General features: G+C 40.3%; 1 protein-coding gene across 2 annotated transcripts in view; it reads left to right on the top strand.

Annotated features, from left to right (window-relative positions):
* ube2o (ubiquitin-conjugating enzyme E2O) overlaps nucleotides 1-15,509 on the top strand; it is a 61,288-nt gene that overhangs the window by 34,323 nt on the left and 11,456 nt on the right. Inside the window, exons 9-10 of one of the 2 annotated variants that reach the window (XM_017693025.2) lie at nucleotides 1,687-1,795; nucleotides 4,332-4,638. In XM_017693025.2, coding sequence (XP_017548514.2) covers nucleotides 1,687-1,795; nucleotides 4,332-4,638 — 416 coding nt within the window. Of the gene's footprint in view, nucleotides 1-1,686; nucleotides 1,796-4,298; nucleotides 4,639-15,509 lie in introns of both variants that reach the window. The other variant, XM_017693024.2, reaches the window with a different exon arrangement.

The raw sequence follows: 15,509 nt of genomic DNA, 5'->3' as shown, positions 1-15,509 counted from the left end.
CAACTGCGTGAGCAAATAGTCCAACAGTTTAAGAACAACGTTTCTCAACGTGCAATTGCAAGGAATTTAGGAATTTCATCATCTGCAGTCCATAATATCATCAAAAGTTTCAGAGAATCTGGAGAAATCTCTGCAAGTAAGCAGCAAGGCAGAAAACCAACACTGTGACCTTCGATCCCTCAGGCGGCTCTGCATTAAAAACCCACATCATTCTGTAACGGATATTCCCACATGGGCTCAGGAACACTTCAGGAAACCACTGTCAGTGAACACAGTTCGTCGCTCCATCTACAAGTGCAAGTTAAAACTCTGCCATGCAAAGCAAAAGCCAGATATCAACAGCACCCAGAAACGCCGCCGGCTTCTCTGGGCCGAGCTCATCTGAGATGGACTGACGCAGAGTGGAAAAGTGTCCTGTGGTCTGACGAGTCCACATTTCAAACTGTTTTTGGAAATCATGGACGTCGTGTCCTCCGGGCCAAAGAGGTAAAGGACTGTCTGGATTGTTATCAGCACAAAGTTCTAAAGCCAGCATCTCTGATGGTGTGGGGGTGTGTTAGTGCCCATGGCATGGATAACTTGCACATCTGTGAAGGCCCCATTAATGCTGAAAGGTCCATACAGGTTTTGGAGCAACATCTGCTGCCATCCAAGCAACGTCTTTTTCAGGGACGTCCTGCTTATTTCAGCAAGACAATGCCAAGCCACATTCTGCACGTGTTACAACAGCGTGGCTTCGTAGTAAAAGAGTGCGGGTGCTTGACTGGCCTGCCTGCAGTCCAGACCTGTCTCCCATTGAAAATGTGTGGCGCATTATGAAGCTCAAAATATGACAGCGGAGACCCTGGACTGTTGAGCAACTGAAGTTGTACATCAAGCAAGAATGGTAAAGAATTCCACCTGCAAAGCTTCAACAATTAGTGTCCTCAGTTCCCAAACGCTTATTGAGTGTTGTTAAAAGGAAAGGTGATGTAACACAGTGGTAAACACGCCCCTGTCCCAACTTCTTTGGAACGTGTTGCAGGCGTCAAATTCAAAATGAGTTTCCTCCGGGTTTTCAGGTTTCCTCCCACAGTCCAAAGACGTGAAGTCAGGTCGATTGGATATGCTAAATTTCCCCTAGGTGTGTGTGTGAGTGACTGTCTGTGTATGTCTGTCTGCCCTGCGATGGACTGCCGACCTGTCCAGGGTGTATCCTGCCTTCCGCCCAATGACTGCTGGGATAGGCTCCAGCACCCCCCTGACAGAGAAGCGGCTTAGAAAATTGATGGATGAATATTTGCAAAAAACAAAGTTTATCCGTTTGAACATTAAATATCTTGTCTTTGTAGTGAATTCAATTGAATACAGGTTGAAAAGGATTTACAAATCATTGTATTCTGTTTTTATTTATGTTTTACACAACGTCCCAACATTGGAATTGGGATTGTAGACTGATCAGCTACATTTAGTGTAAGGGGGGGACTTTGTGTATTTTTTACAGAGCTATTCTTTCAAGAAGTTAAGACAGAACAGCCTATCTGATAACAGCTGAGTCACTTCTAGACACAAATGCCTGCCTAAAGTGTCAGAAGTGCAAAAGTGTTGTGGTGGTGATGATGATCAACACCTTTTATCAGCAGCCTAACTCGGGAGTCTGGAGTTCATGTGGTTGGTGACGTCTCTGCTTTTTTTTTTTTTTTGTAGGTAAAAAGAATGTTTAAAAAGCACCCTGGAAAGAAGACCACGGAGAGCGCAGACTCGCAGACCAACAGCATACAGCAGATAGCAAAGACGGACGAGACTGAAAGTGCAGGTACTACCTTTGCTGCTGTGCTCACTTTTCCACTGTGCTGTATTATAACTTGCCTTTGCAAGGTGTGATGGTTCTTGGGTCTGGATACTTCGTCTAATTAAAGAGCCCATATGATGGAATGACATTTTCCTCACTTTTTTTATTTTCAGTTATTGGTTATTGGTTTTAAAATGTACAGTTCACTTTGTCCATTTTAAATTGTGTTCTTCAGTGTCATGGAAACCAATACATTTACATAGCAGTACAAGTGTTTTAGCCTGGACTCCATGTTAAATGAGACTCATTACAGGGCACCCAATCAGAACAGAGCTTATTTACTATATCAGAGAACATAGCCTGTTTGTAAGTGATAAAGACAAAGAACAGTTATGTAAAAATGAATTTTAACTGTTCATCCATATAAACGTTGTAAGTGGCCCTTGGGGTGAAAAAAAAAATGTCGAATATGGACCCTTTAAGTGATGAGCTGTCAGATGTGTTCTAGAAATCAAGTTCTATTTATTTCTGAATTGCCATTTTGCTTACTTAGAAACTAAAACTTAAGTAGTATTTGGACCCATAAATGCACAGAAGTGGGATACAAAAAGCATATACCCTAAACAAAATTTGGGTGTCTCTGAGGTCCATGTATTATGTTTGTGTAGAAAAGCTTTAGACTGTTAAGAGTTAAACTGTTTTTGTTGCTTTTTAGACACGTATGTACTCTGTTGTGATTGTGCCTCATTCAAGAGCAGTCCAGGCTGAATCACCTTATAGACCTCTGAAGTTGTATGTCATTAGTGAAGTTGTGTGACCTCAGTGGTCAGCCTCATGCTCATGTTCGAAACTCTGGGTCTAAGCTGGATTTCTGGGAGAAATTAATGGTAGAACGCTCTAAACATTTAGGAGCTAGTCAGTTAGTCCTGCCGGAGGTAAAGATTCTCTAAACATAGAGAAGCAACGTTTAGCTATTATGCTGCTCTTAAACCGGTTGACGGAGAGAATTAGAAGAGCCTAGACACTGGACACTTTTAAAATCCGGCCTGAAAACTTTTTTTTATTTGAGCAGCTTTCTGCTCATTTTGAACACTGTTAGCTGTACTGTCCTATGTAAATTTTTCCAGCGAATGTCACTGGATCCCCTGAATCATGAGCTTCTTAAGGAGTAGAAATGGGAATGCTGCTACATCGGTGCTCCTAGCAAGCTAACACTCCTGCACACTCCTTGTGTAATCTGTTAAGCTACTTAGCTACCACACTTGCACGCCAAAGCTTGCTGGTTTGTTTTGGGTATTTTTGCCAGTCTCATAATGTCTGTTCTGTTCATAGCAGTGTTAGATTGCGTGTAGCAAAATTCATAAAAGGGCTCCTTTAATGACCTCGTAATCCAGTCCAGCCACACTTTTTTTTTTTGCCATAGAGTAATCCAGCTTTGACACCGAGCTTATATGAGTGTGAAGATGACCACAAACATAATTTCAGTGGTCTTTGGCTTCAAGGTTAATTGGCAAGGCTAAACTGCTGTTGCCTACATAGGCATATACATATAAAACATTGCTTTTTGTGACATCACAAAATGTTTCATTCAGAAAGGCCTGTTTTTGCCACTTAGTTTCCATATATGGAGCACATGAATTGGAGCGTGAACGGTGAGGAATATGTTTTTCTGTGGTGTGTCCTTTAATGAAGGCTTCACTTGTCATGCCTCGAAGCCCATGACAGACCCTAAAAACTCAGAGACTCTCTCTGCCTCCGTGCTGACCTGAGGGCATGTCATTGCTGTTGGAATCATTTTCCTGAGTTGTTTTTTGCTCACCTGCTGAACTTGAGCTAGGACCTCCGGGTGACTGTTACCATGGAAACGGAAGGCGAGTTTTGCAGTGGTAGGAGGCGTGTTCTCCTGCGCTTGACAAGTCAAGTGAAGTGTTCCTGCAAAGCTGCAGGGGAAAGATATTTATCATTTCTGTCAAAACTTCAGTAAAGGGCAATTCCACTGAACTTTTTAATTTCTGTATTAAATGGTTAAGATGTAAACAAAGCCATTCAGGGTGGTTTGAGGTGAAATGCTGCATTGCTGAGTCAGAATTGTGGTGGTGGTAGGAACCAGGTGTCTAAAGAGTTTGATGAATCTGAATGTTCCCTCACAGAAAGTCTGAGGTATTGTTTTATTATATTTCTGAGAAAGTTTTGGCTTGAAATGTATTTTTAAAACCCATTCATATCAGAAATCTACATGCAGGTCATTCTAAGGCAAAATATTACTACTACTTTACCATCAGCATAACATATCAAAACTCAAAAGATGTGTAGGTTCACTGGTTCTTGGATAGTAAATGGCTGTTTGTGTTGGACATTGACTCCTGGTTCCTATCACCGCCACTGTAAAAAAAATCTGAGTCAGCAAGTTTCTCTACAATAAACCAATTTGCAAACAAATGGCTGTTTTTAACTGAGTGAATTGTAGACTGAAATGTAGAAATATAGGCACATTGGTGGAATTCCCCTTTAACTTCTGTCTCTTCAGATCAGCATTCTGAGCCTTTGCGGGTCTGTGCAGAGGAAGACACTGTGCCTCAGTGCCCCAATAATGGCCCTGTCCCGGCCCCTGAACCAGCAGAGGATGGAGGGGAGCAGGGGAATGTTCCTCAGGGCCAGTGGCCTCTGCTGGGTGAGCTGGAGTCTGACGAGGAGCCGGTGGAGGACACGGACGACACCAGCTCCATCACCTCCTCTGCCAGCTCCACTGCCTCGCTGCAGAGTGGCCCCAGCAGAAAAAAGAGCATCCCTCTCTCCATCCGCAACCTCAAGAGGAAACACAAGAAGAAGAAGACAAAGTTCTCCCGGGAGTTCAAACCAGGAGACAGGTGAGTACGTCTGGCAAAACTATAATAATAATAATAATAATAATCTTTATTTGTATAGCACCTTTCATACATACATGCAACTCAAAGTGCTTTACAGAATAAATAAAAAGAAAACAAAGATAAGCAAAACACATTAAAAGAAATAAAGATAGAAGGAAACAAAATAAAATAATGAAATAAACTGAAAAAGATAAAATGAAAGAGATAGAACAGACAAATGTTTCTTAACTAAAAGCAGATCTAAACAGGAAGGTTTTAAGATTACTCTTGAAGCTGTACAGGGATGTAATGCCTCTTAGCTCCTCAGGAAGAGAGTTCCAAAGCTTTGGGCCGTAGTGGCTAAAAGCACCCTCGCCAATCTTTAACCGGGTTTTAGGAATCACCAGTAGATTACTGTTTGAAGACCTGAGAGACCTGACAGGAACATATCTCACCATCATTTCACTGAGGTAAAGAAGAGCAAGACCATGAAGACATTTAAAAACCATCACCAGAACCTTAAAATCTATTCTAAAACTGACAGGTAACCAGTGCAGTGAGTGGAGTGCAGGTGTAATATGATCTCTCTTTCTTCTCCGGGTCAAGACCCTTGCAGCAGCATTCTGAACTCGCTGTAGGTGAGAGATAGAGCTCTTTGGGAGAGCAGATAAAACAGCGTTGCAATAATCTATCCTTGATGTGATAAATGCATGGACAAGTTTTCCACTATCAGCAGGAGAGAGCATATCTCGGACCTTAGCGATGTTTCTAAGGTGAAAATAAGCTGTCTTGCATGTAGTCATGATGTGTGATTTAAAGCTGAGCTCATTATCAAAAGTGACGCCCAAGTTCTTAACACATTGTTTGGCCTTCAGATTCATTTGATTTAAATAAGTCTGAACATCATTCTTTTGTGAATCACTGCCAATAACAAGAACCTCTGTCTTCTGTATATAAAACTGTATATAATGGTGTTTAGTACTAAAACTTTGTCGATTTGAAGTTGGCGGTTCAACTGCAGCAACTTTTGATCCAATCATTTAACAAAATAAAATTCAGGCTATTTTCAAATGTAAAATTTTTCCTTGAAAAATGGTATTAGTCTATGAATAGTTCCTCCATTCACATCTGTGGATTCAGTATATTTTTAAAATAATTCATAAATTCATTGGTGAAATTTGAGATTGTTTAGGAAACGATTGTGTCAATCTTAATTGCAACTTTTGTGCTGTTAAATATTTTCACAACCATAATATTTCTCAATAACAAATAGGGCCTGACCTAAAAGTTTGTGGGTGATACCAGTTATAAGGTCTTAATCCTTTATTCCACTCCATTTATTAACGAGTGTTGTTTGTTCATTTGCTCTTTTATTCTGTTTGTCTGCGTCTGTTTGTCTGTTCCTTTGCGCATTGCTTCCTGTCCATTTGTTTGTTCTTCTGTCTGTCTGTGTGCGCTTTTTTTTTTTTTTTTTTCTCTGTCCAGTCACTCTCACGTAAAATCTAGATAATAATTTAATTTCTGCATGAATGGCAGACCAGGCTAGGAGTGTCGCACAGAGCTGTCAAGCCACGCCCACACAGTTATTAGAGATCATGCTCAGCAGTTTTTAAGCCTTTTTGTAAAATCATTTTTCTGTCTTTTATATTTTTAATTCGACATTTGATGGGTCTTTAATGTAACAGTCAAATGACTCTTCATACGATCCTTTTTAATATTTTACTCTGTGTTTCCTGGGACATTAAATGATACACACTTGCAAATACACAATTTAATCAGCATTTTCAAATATGCCTTTGAATTTGAAGAAAGTCCAGAATATGCTGCCTTAGCTTGAGTCAGTCAGTGGCAAGTCATGAAACAATGTGTTCTCTGCAGCATGGAGCTGCATTACGGTACTCACACAATAGTGATCTGAAGGAGAGATGAATGAAAGAAGAAGCATCAGGCCAGAGAAGATTTAAAATATTCATACAGGAGCCATTAATAAAAGCTGGGGTCTAATTTTGGTACGATAGAATGAAACTTACAATGTGGAACAACAGACTGAAAGATGAAAGTGAACAGAAGTAGAAAAGAGGCTGAAATGGAGACGTGACGCTGACGAGAAATACACACCTTGTTCTGTCTATTGACGTCTATTCGGCCCGAGAGCAGCGTGAACCAGTGGTACTCAGATCCACTCTAGTATTTTTCCTGCTTCAACATGCCGCACTCGGCTCATGAGCGCTTCTCTCAGATGTTGGAGAACAGAACTGAGGAGCACTCCTATAAAACAGGGCAGCACAATATATTGTTTATTAATTGTTGTCTGTGTTGTCCTAGTGAAATCACAGAAGGCTGCAATAAACAAGAGTCCTCTAACCAATCAATGACGCCCTCTAAAGCTGTTAACAAATGTCAAATAAACATTACTGACCAATGCCCTCTAAAGGCATTAACGACAAACATTACTCACCACTGCCCTCTAAAGGCATTAACGACAAACATTACTCACCACTGCCCTCTAAAGGCATTAACGACAAACATTACTCACCACTGCCCTCTAAAGGCATTAACAACAAACATTACTCACCACTGCCCTCTAAAGGCATTAACAACAAACATTACTCACCACTGCCCTCTAAAGGCATTAACAACAAACATTACTCACCACTGCCCTCTAAAGGCATTAACAGCAAACATTACTCTCCACTGCCCTCTAAAGGCATTAACAACAAACATTACTCTCCAATGCCCTCTAAAGGCATTAACAACAAACATTACTCTCCACTGCCCTCTAAAGGCATCATTAACAAACATTACTCACCACTGCCCTCTAAAGGCATTAACAACAAACATTACTCACCACTGCCCTCTAAAGGCATTAACAACAAACATTACTCTCCACTGCCCTCTAAAGGCATCATTAACAAACATTAAACAAACATTACTCTCCACTGCCCTCTAAAGGCATTAACAACAAACATTACTCACCACTGCCCTCTAAAGGCATTAACAACAAACATTACTCACCACTGCCCTCTAAAGGCATTAACAACAAACATTACTCTCCACTGCCCTCTAAAGGCATTAACAACAAACATTACTCTCCACTGCCCTCTAAAGGCATCATTAACAACATACATTACTCTCCACTGCCTTCTAAAGGCATTAACAACAAACATTACTCTCCACTGCCCTCTAAAGGCATCATTAACAACATACATTACTCTCCACTGCCCTCTAAAGGCATCATTAACAACATACATTACTCTCCACTGCCTTCTAAAGGCATTAACAACAAACATTACTCTCCACTGCCCTCTAAAGGCATCATTAACAACATACATTACTCTCCACTGCCCTCTAAAGGCATTAACAACAAACATTACTCTCCACTGCCCTCTAAAGGCATTAACAAACATTACTCTCCACTGCCTTCTAAAGGCATTAACAACAAACATTACTCTCCACTGCCTTCTAAAGGCATTAACAACAAACATTACTCTCCACTGCCCTCTAAAGGCATCATTAACAACATACATTACTCTCCAATGCCCTCTAAAGGCATCATTAACAACATACATTACTCTCCACTGCCCTCTAAAGGCATCATTAACAACATACATTACTCTCCACTGCCCTCTAAAGGCATTAACAAACATTACTCTCCACTGCCCTCTAAAGGCATCATTAACAACATACATTACTCTCCACTGCCCTCTAAAGGCATCATTAACAACAAACATTACTCACCACTGCCCTCTAAAGGCATTAACAACAAACATTACTCTCCACTGCCCTCTAAAGGCATCATTAACAACATACATTACTCTCCAATGCCCTCTAAAGGCATCATTAACAACAAACATTACTCTCCAATGCCCTCTAAAGGCATTAACAACAAACATTACTCTCCACTGCCCTCTAAAGGCATCATTAACAACAAACATTACTCTCCACTGCCCTCTAAAGGCATTAACAACAAACATTACTCTCCACTGCCCTCTAAAGGCATTAACAACAAACATTACTCTCCACTGCCCTCTAAAGGCATTAACAACAAACATTACTCTCCAATGCCCTCTAAAGGCATTAACAACAAACATTACTCTCCAATGCCCTCTAAAGGCATTAACAACAAACATTACTCTCCAATGCCCTCTACAGGCATCATTAACAACATACATTACTCTCCACTGCCCTCTAAAGGCATTAACAACAAACATTACTCTCCACTGCCCTCTAAAGGCATTAACAACAAACATTACTCTCCAATGCCCTCTAAAGGCATCATTAACAACAAACATTACTCTCCACTGCCCTCTAAAGGCATTAACAACAAACATTACTCTCCAATGCCCTCTAAAGGCATTAACAACAAACATTACTCTCCAATGCCCTCTAAAGGCATTAACAACAAACATTACTCTCCAATGCCCTCTAAAGGCATCATTAACAACAAACATTACTCACCACTGCCCTCTAAAGGCATTAACAACAAACATTACTCTCCACTGCCCTCTAAAGGCATCATTAACAACATACATTACTCTCCAATGCCCTCTAAAGGCATCATTAACAACAAACATTACTCACCACTGCCCTCTAAAGGCATTAACAACAAACATTACTCTCCACTGCCCTCTAAAGGCATCATTAACAACAAACATTACTCTCCACTGCCCTCTAAAGGCATCATTAACAACAAACATTACTCTCCACTGCCCTCTAAAGGCATTAACAACAAACATTACTCTCCACTGCCCTCTAAAGGCATTAACAACAAACATTACTCTCCAATGCCCTCTAAAGGCATTAACAACAAACATTACTCTCCAATGCCCTCTAAAGGCATTAACAACAAACATTACTCTCCAATGCCCTCTACAGGCATCATTAACAACATACATTACTCTCCACTGCCCTCTAAAGGCATTAACAACAAACATTACTCTCCACTGCCCTCTAAAGGCATTAACAACAAACATTACTCTCCAATGCCCTCTAAAGGCATCATTAACAACAAACATTACTCTCCAATGCCCTCTAAAGGCATCATTAACAACAAACATTACTCTCCAATGCCCTCTAAAGGCATTAACAACAAACATTACTCTCCAATGCCCTCTACAGGCATCATTAACAACATACATTACTCTCCAATGCCCTCTACAGGCATCATTAACAACATACATTACTCTCCACTGCCCTCTAAAGGCATCATTAACAACATACATTACTCTCCAATGCCCTCTAAAGGCATTAACAACAAACATTACTCTCCACTGCCCTCTAAATGCATTACCTACAAACATTACTCTCCAATGCCCTCTAAAGGCATCATTAACAACAAACATTACTCTCCACTGCCCTCTAAAGGCATCATTAACAACAAACATTACTCTCCAGTGCCCTCTAAAGGCATCATTAACAACAAACATTACTCACCACTGCCCTCTAAAGGCATTAATAACAAACATTACTCTCCACTGCCCTCTAAAGGCATCATTAACAACATACATTACTCTCCAATGCCCTCTAAAGGCATTAACAAACATTACTCTCCACTGCCCTCTAAAGGCATCATTAACAACAAACATTACTCACCACTGCCCTCTAAAGGCATTAACAACAAACATTACTCTCCACTGCCCTCTAAAGGCATCATTAACAACAAACATTACTCTCCACTGCCCTCTAAAGGCATCATTAACAACAAACATTACTCTCCACTGCCCTCTAAAGGCATTAACAACAAACATTACTCTCCACTGCCCTCTAAAGGCATTAACAACAAACATTACTCTCCAATGCCCTCTAAAGGCATTAACAACAAACATTACTCTCCAATGCCCTCTAAAGGCATTAACAACAAACATTACTCTCCAATGCCCTCTACAGGCATCATTAACAACATACATTACTCTCCACTGCCCTCTAAAGGCATTAACAACAAACATTACTCTCCACTGCCCTCTAAAGGCATTAACAACAAACATTACTCTCCAATGCCCTCTAAAGGCATCATTAACAACAAACATTACTCTCCAATGCCCTCTAAAGGCATCATTAACAACAAACATTACTCTCCAATGCCCTCTAAAGGCATTAACAACAAACATTACTCTCCAATGCCCTCTACAGGCATCATTAACAACATACATTACTCTCCAATGCCCTCTACAGGCATCATTAACAACATACATTACTCTCCACTGCCCTCTAAAGGCATCATTAACAACATACATTACTCTCCAATGCCCTCTAAAGGCATTAACAACAAACATTACTCTCCACTGCCCTCTAAATGCATTACCTACAAACATTACTCTCCAATGCCCTCTAAAGGCATCATTAACAACAAACATTACTCTCCACTGCCCTCTAAAGGCATCATTAACAACAAACATTACTCTCCAGTGCCCTCTAAAGGCATCATTAACAACAAACATTACTCACCACTGCCCTCTAAAGGCATTAATAACAAACATTACTCTCCACTGCCCTCTAAAGGCATCATTAACAACATACATTACTCTCCAATGCCCTCTAAAGGCATTAACAAACATTACTCTCCAGTGCCCTCTAAAGGCATCATTAACAACATGCATTACTCTCCACTGCCCTCTAAAGGCATCATTAACAAACATTACTCACCACTGCCCTCTAAAGGCATTAATAACAACATACATTACTCTCCAATGCCCTCTAAAGGCATTAACAACAAACATTACTCACCACTGCCCTCTAAAGGCATTAATAACAACATACATTACTCTCCAATGCCCTCTAAAGGCATCATTAACAAACATTACTCTCCAGTGCCCTCTAAAGGCATCATTAACAACAAACATTACTCACCAATGCCCACTAAAGGCATCATTAACAACAAACATTACTCACCACTGCCCTCTAAAGGCATTAATAACAAACATTACTCTCCACTGCCCTCTAAAGGCATCATTAACAACATACATTACTCTCCAATGCCCTCTAAAGGCATTAACAAACATTACTCTCCACTGCCCTCTAAAGGCATCATTAACAACATGCATTACTCTCCAATGTCCTCTAAAGGCATCATTAACAACAAGCATTACTCACCACTGCCCTCTAAAGGCATTAATAACATACATTACTCTCCAATGCCCTCTAAAGGCATCATTAACAAACATTACTCACCACTGCCCTCTAAAGGCATCATTAACAAACATTACTCACCACTGCCCTCTAAAGGCATTAATAACAACATACATTACTCTCCAATGCCCTCTAAAGGCATTAACAACAAACATTACTCACCACTGCCCTCTAAAGGCATTAATAACAACATACATTACTCTCCAATGCCCTCTAAAGGCATTAACAAACATTACTCACAACTGCCCTCTAAAGGCTTTAACAACAAACATTACTCTCCACTGCCCTCTAAAGGCATCATTAACAACAAACATTACTGACCACTGCCCTCTAAAGGCATTAACAACAAACATTACTCTCCAGTGCCCTCTAAAGGCATCAATAACAACAAACATTACTCTCCACTGCCCTCTAAAGGCATCATTAACAACAAACATTACTCATCACTGCCCTCTAAAGGCATCATTAACAACAAACATTACTCATCACTGCCCTCTAAAGGCATCATTAACAACAAACATTACTCACCACTGCCCTCTAAAGGCATTAATAACAACATACATTACTCTCCAATGCCCTCTAAAGGCATCATTAACAACAAACATTACTCATCACTGCCCTCTAAAGGCATCATTAACAACAAACATTACTCATCACTGCCCTCTAAAGGCATCATTAACAACAAACATTACTCACCACTGCCCTCTAAAGGCATTAATAACAACATACATTACTCTCCAATGCCCTCTAAAGGCATCATTAACAAACATTACTCACCACTGCCCTCTAAAGGCATTAATAACAACATACATTACTCTCCAATGCCCTCTAAAGGCATTAACAAACATTACTCACAACTGCCCTCTAAAGGCTTTAACAACAAACATTACTCTCCACTGCCCTCTAAAGGCATCATTAACAACAAACATTACTGACCACTGCCCTCTAAAGGCATTAACAACAAACATTACTCTCCAGTGCCCTCTAAAGGCATCAATAACAACAAACATTACTCACCACTGCCCTCTAAAGGCATCAATAACAACAAACATTACTCTCCACTGCCCTCTAAAGGCATCATTAACAACAAACATTACTCATCACTGCCCTCTAAAGGCATCATTAACAACAAACATTACTCATCACTGCCCTCTAAAGGCATCATTAACAACAAACATTACTCACCACTGCCCTCTAAAGGCATTAATAACAACATACATTACTCTCCAATGCCCTCTAAAGGCATCATTAACAAACATTACTCACCACTGCCCTCTAAAGGCATTAATAACAACATACATTACTCTCCAATGCCCTCTAAAGGCATCATTAACAACAAACATTACTCATCACTGCCCTCTAAAGGCATCATTAACAACAAACATTACTCATCACTGCCCTCTAAAGGCATCATTAACAACAAACATTACTCATCACTGCCCTCTAAAGGCATCATTAACAACAAACATTACTCACCACTGCCCTCTAAAGGCATTAATAACAACATACATTACTCTCCAATGCCCTCTAAAGGCATCATTAACAAACATTACTCACCACTGCCCTCTAAAGGCATTAATAACAACATACATTACTCTCCAATGCCCTCTAAAGGCATCATTAACAAACATTACTCTCCAGTGCCCTCTAAAGGCATCATTAACAACAAACATTACTCACCAATGCCCACTAAAGGCATCATTAACAACAAACATTACTCACCACTGCCCTCTAAAGGCATTAATAACAAACATTACTCTCCACTGCCCTCTAAAGGCATCATTAACAACATACATTACTCTCCAATGCCCTCTAAAGGCATTAACAAACATTACTCTCCACTGCCCTCTAAAGGCATCATTAACAACATGCATTACTCTCCAATGTCCTCTAAAGGCATCATTAACAACAAGCATTACTCACCACTGCCCTCTAAAGGCATTAATAACATACATTACTCTCCAATGCCCTCTAAAGGCATCATTAACAAACATTACTCACCACTGCCCTCTAAAGGCATCATTAACAAACATTACTCACCACTGCCCTCTAAAGGCATTAATAACAACATACATTACTCTCCAATGCCCTCTAAAGGCATTAACAACAAACATTACTCACCACTGCCCTCTAAAGGCATTAATAACAACATACATTACTCTCCAATGCCCTCTAAAGGCATTAACAAACATTACTCACAACTGCCCTCTAAAGGCTTTAACAACAAACATTACTCTCCACTGCCCTCTAAAGGCATCATTAACAACAAACATTACTGACCACTGCCCTCTAAAGGCATTAACAACAAACATTACTCTCCAGTGCCCTCTAAAGGCATCAATAACAACAAACATTACTCTCCACTGCCCTCTAAAGGCATCATTAACAACAAACATTACTCATCACTGCCCTCTAAAGGCATCATTAACAACAAACATTACTCATCACTGCCCTCTAAAGGCATCATTAACAACAAACATTACTCACCACTGCCCTCTAAAGGCACCATTAACAAGCATCAAATAAACACTTTCTACTGCTGTCCTCTAGAGGTCTTAACAAACAACGGATAAATAAACTTTACTCCTTGCTGCCGTCTAAAGTTGTTAACAAACGTCAAACAGACACAACTTACTACTGCCCTCTGAGGTGTTAACAATGACTAAACAAATGTACACACCGCTGCCCTGTAGGAGTGTTCAGATAAACGTTACTCATTGCTGCCCTCTAAAGGTGTCATTAACAAACAGCAAATAAACAAACGTTACTCACTACTGCCCTCTAAATGTGTTAAACATCAAATAAACATTACTCACTGGCATCCTCCAAAGGTTTTAATAAATAAACATTACATCAAACAAACGACCATTACTCTCTGCTGCCCTCTAAAGGTGTTAACAAACATCAAATAAACTCACCACTGCCCTTTACAGGTAACACTTACTGCTGCCCTCTAAATATGTTCTTAAAACGGCAAACAAAAATGATACAATACAAAATGAAAGCTGCTTGTGACCAATTGACATAATTTAGCATGCTCACTATAAATACTGTCATATTGCTCAGCTCTACTAAGTGTTCATGTAATACAACAAAGTCAACTATTTTGGTCAACAAAGTGTAATCTAATCTGTCTAGTCTTCAACCATGTAACATATTTTAAAGTGTGTTAAATGTATTGTGAGGCATATCATTGTTATATCTGTTCTAGTATTCAGTCAGTGTTATCCTGCCATAGTATTCTCTGTGTGGAAGAGCTGTCTGAGCGCCGTAGCTGGAGGACATGAGTGCGAGATCTTATCCGCCACAGTGCAGGACATTTAACACCCCAGACACACACACACACGCACTGAGATGTGTTTATCGATCACTCTTGCTCGTGCTGTTTTACACGGTTTCCAGCCTTGTTTGAAATATCAGTGAGTGTCTTTACACGATGCCCACCTGTGGGAGTTTGCTCTGCCCTAATGCTCCAGAGGGAAATGTGTCATTGTTAGGGGTGCAATTGTCTGAACTTTGATTTGACTTGTATGGATTAAGAATCTTTGGGACTCGATTCAGTGCGCCTTGAATTCAATCCAGTTCGACTGTGGATCTACGCTAGATCGCACGTTTGATCCCTGGTGATACCACAAGCCATCTGTAGCCAAGAGTCCAAGAGAGTATAACTGCCTTCTCTCTCTTTGGGTGGGCAGGATGGTCTTTTCTCTCATGCATCACTCACTGCGATGCTGACCAGCATAGGTTTCTGTTAGCTGACGTAACAG

The sequence above is a fragment of the Pygocentrus nattereri genome, chromosome 30, assembly GCF_015220715.1.
Source record: "Pygocentrus nattereri isolate fPygNat1 chromosome 30, fPygNat1.pri, whole genome shotgun sequence".
NCBI classification, from domain to species: domain Eukaryota; kingdom Metazoa; phylum Chordata; class Actinopteri; order Characiformes; family Serrasalmidae; genus Pygocentrus; species Pygocentrus nattereri.
The sequence above is the reverse complement of the archived record's forward strand: the minus strand, read 5'-3'. Positions and strand labels throughout refer to the sequence as shown.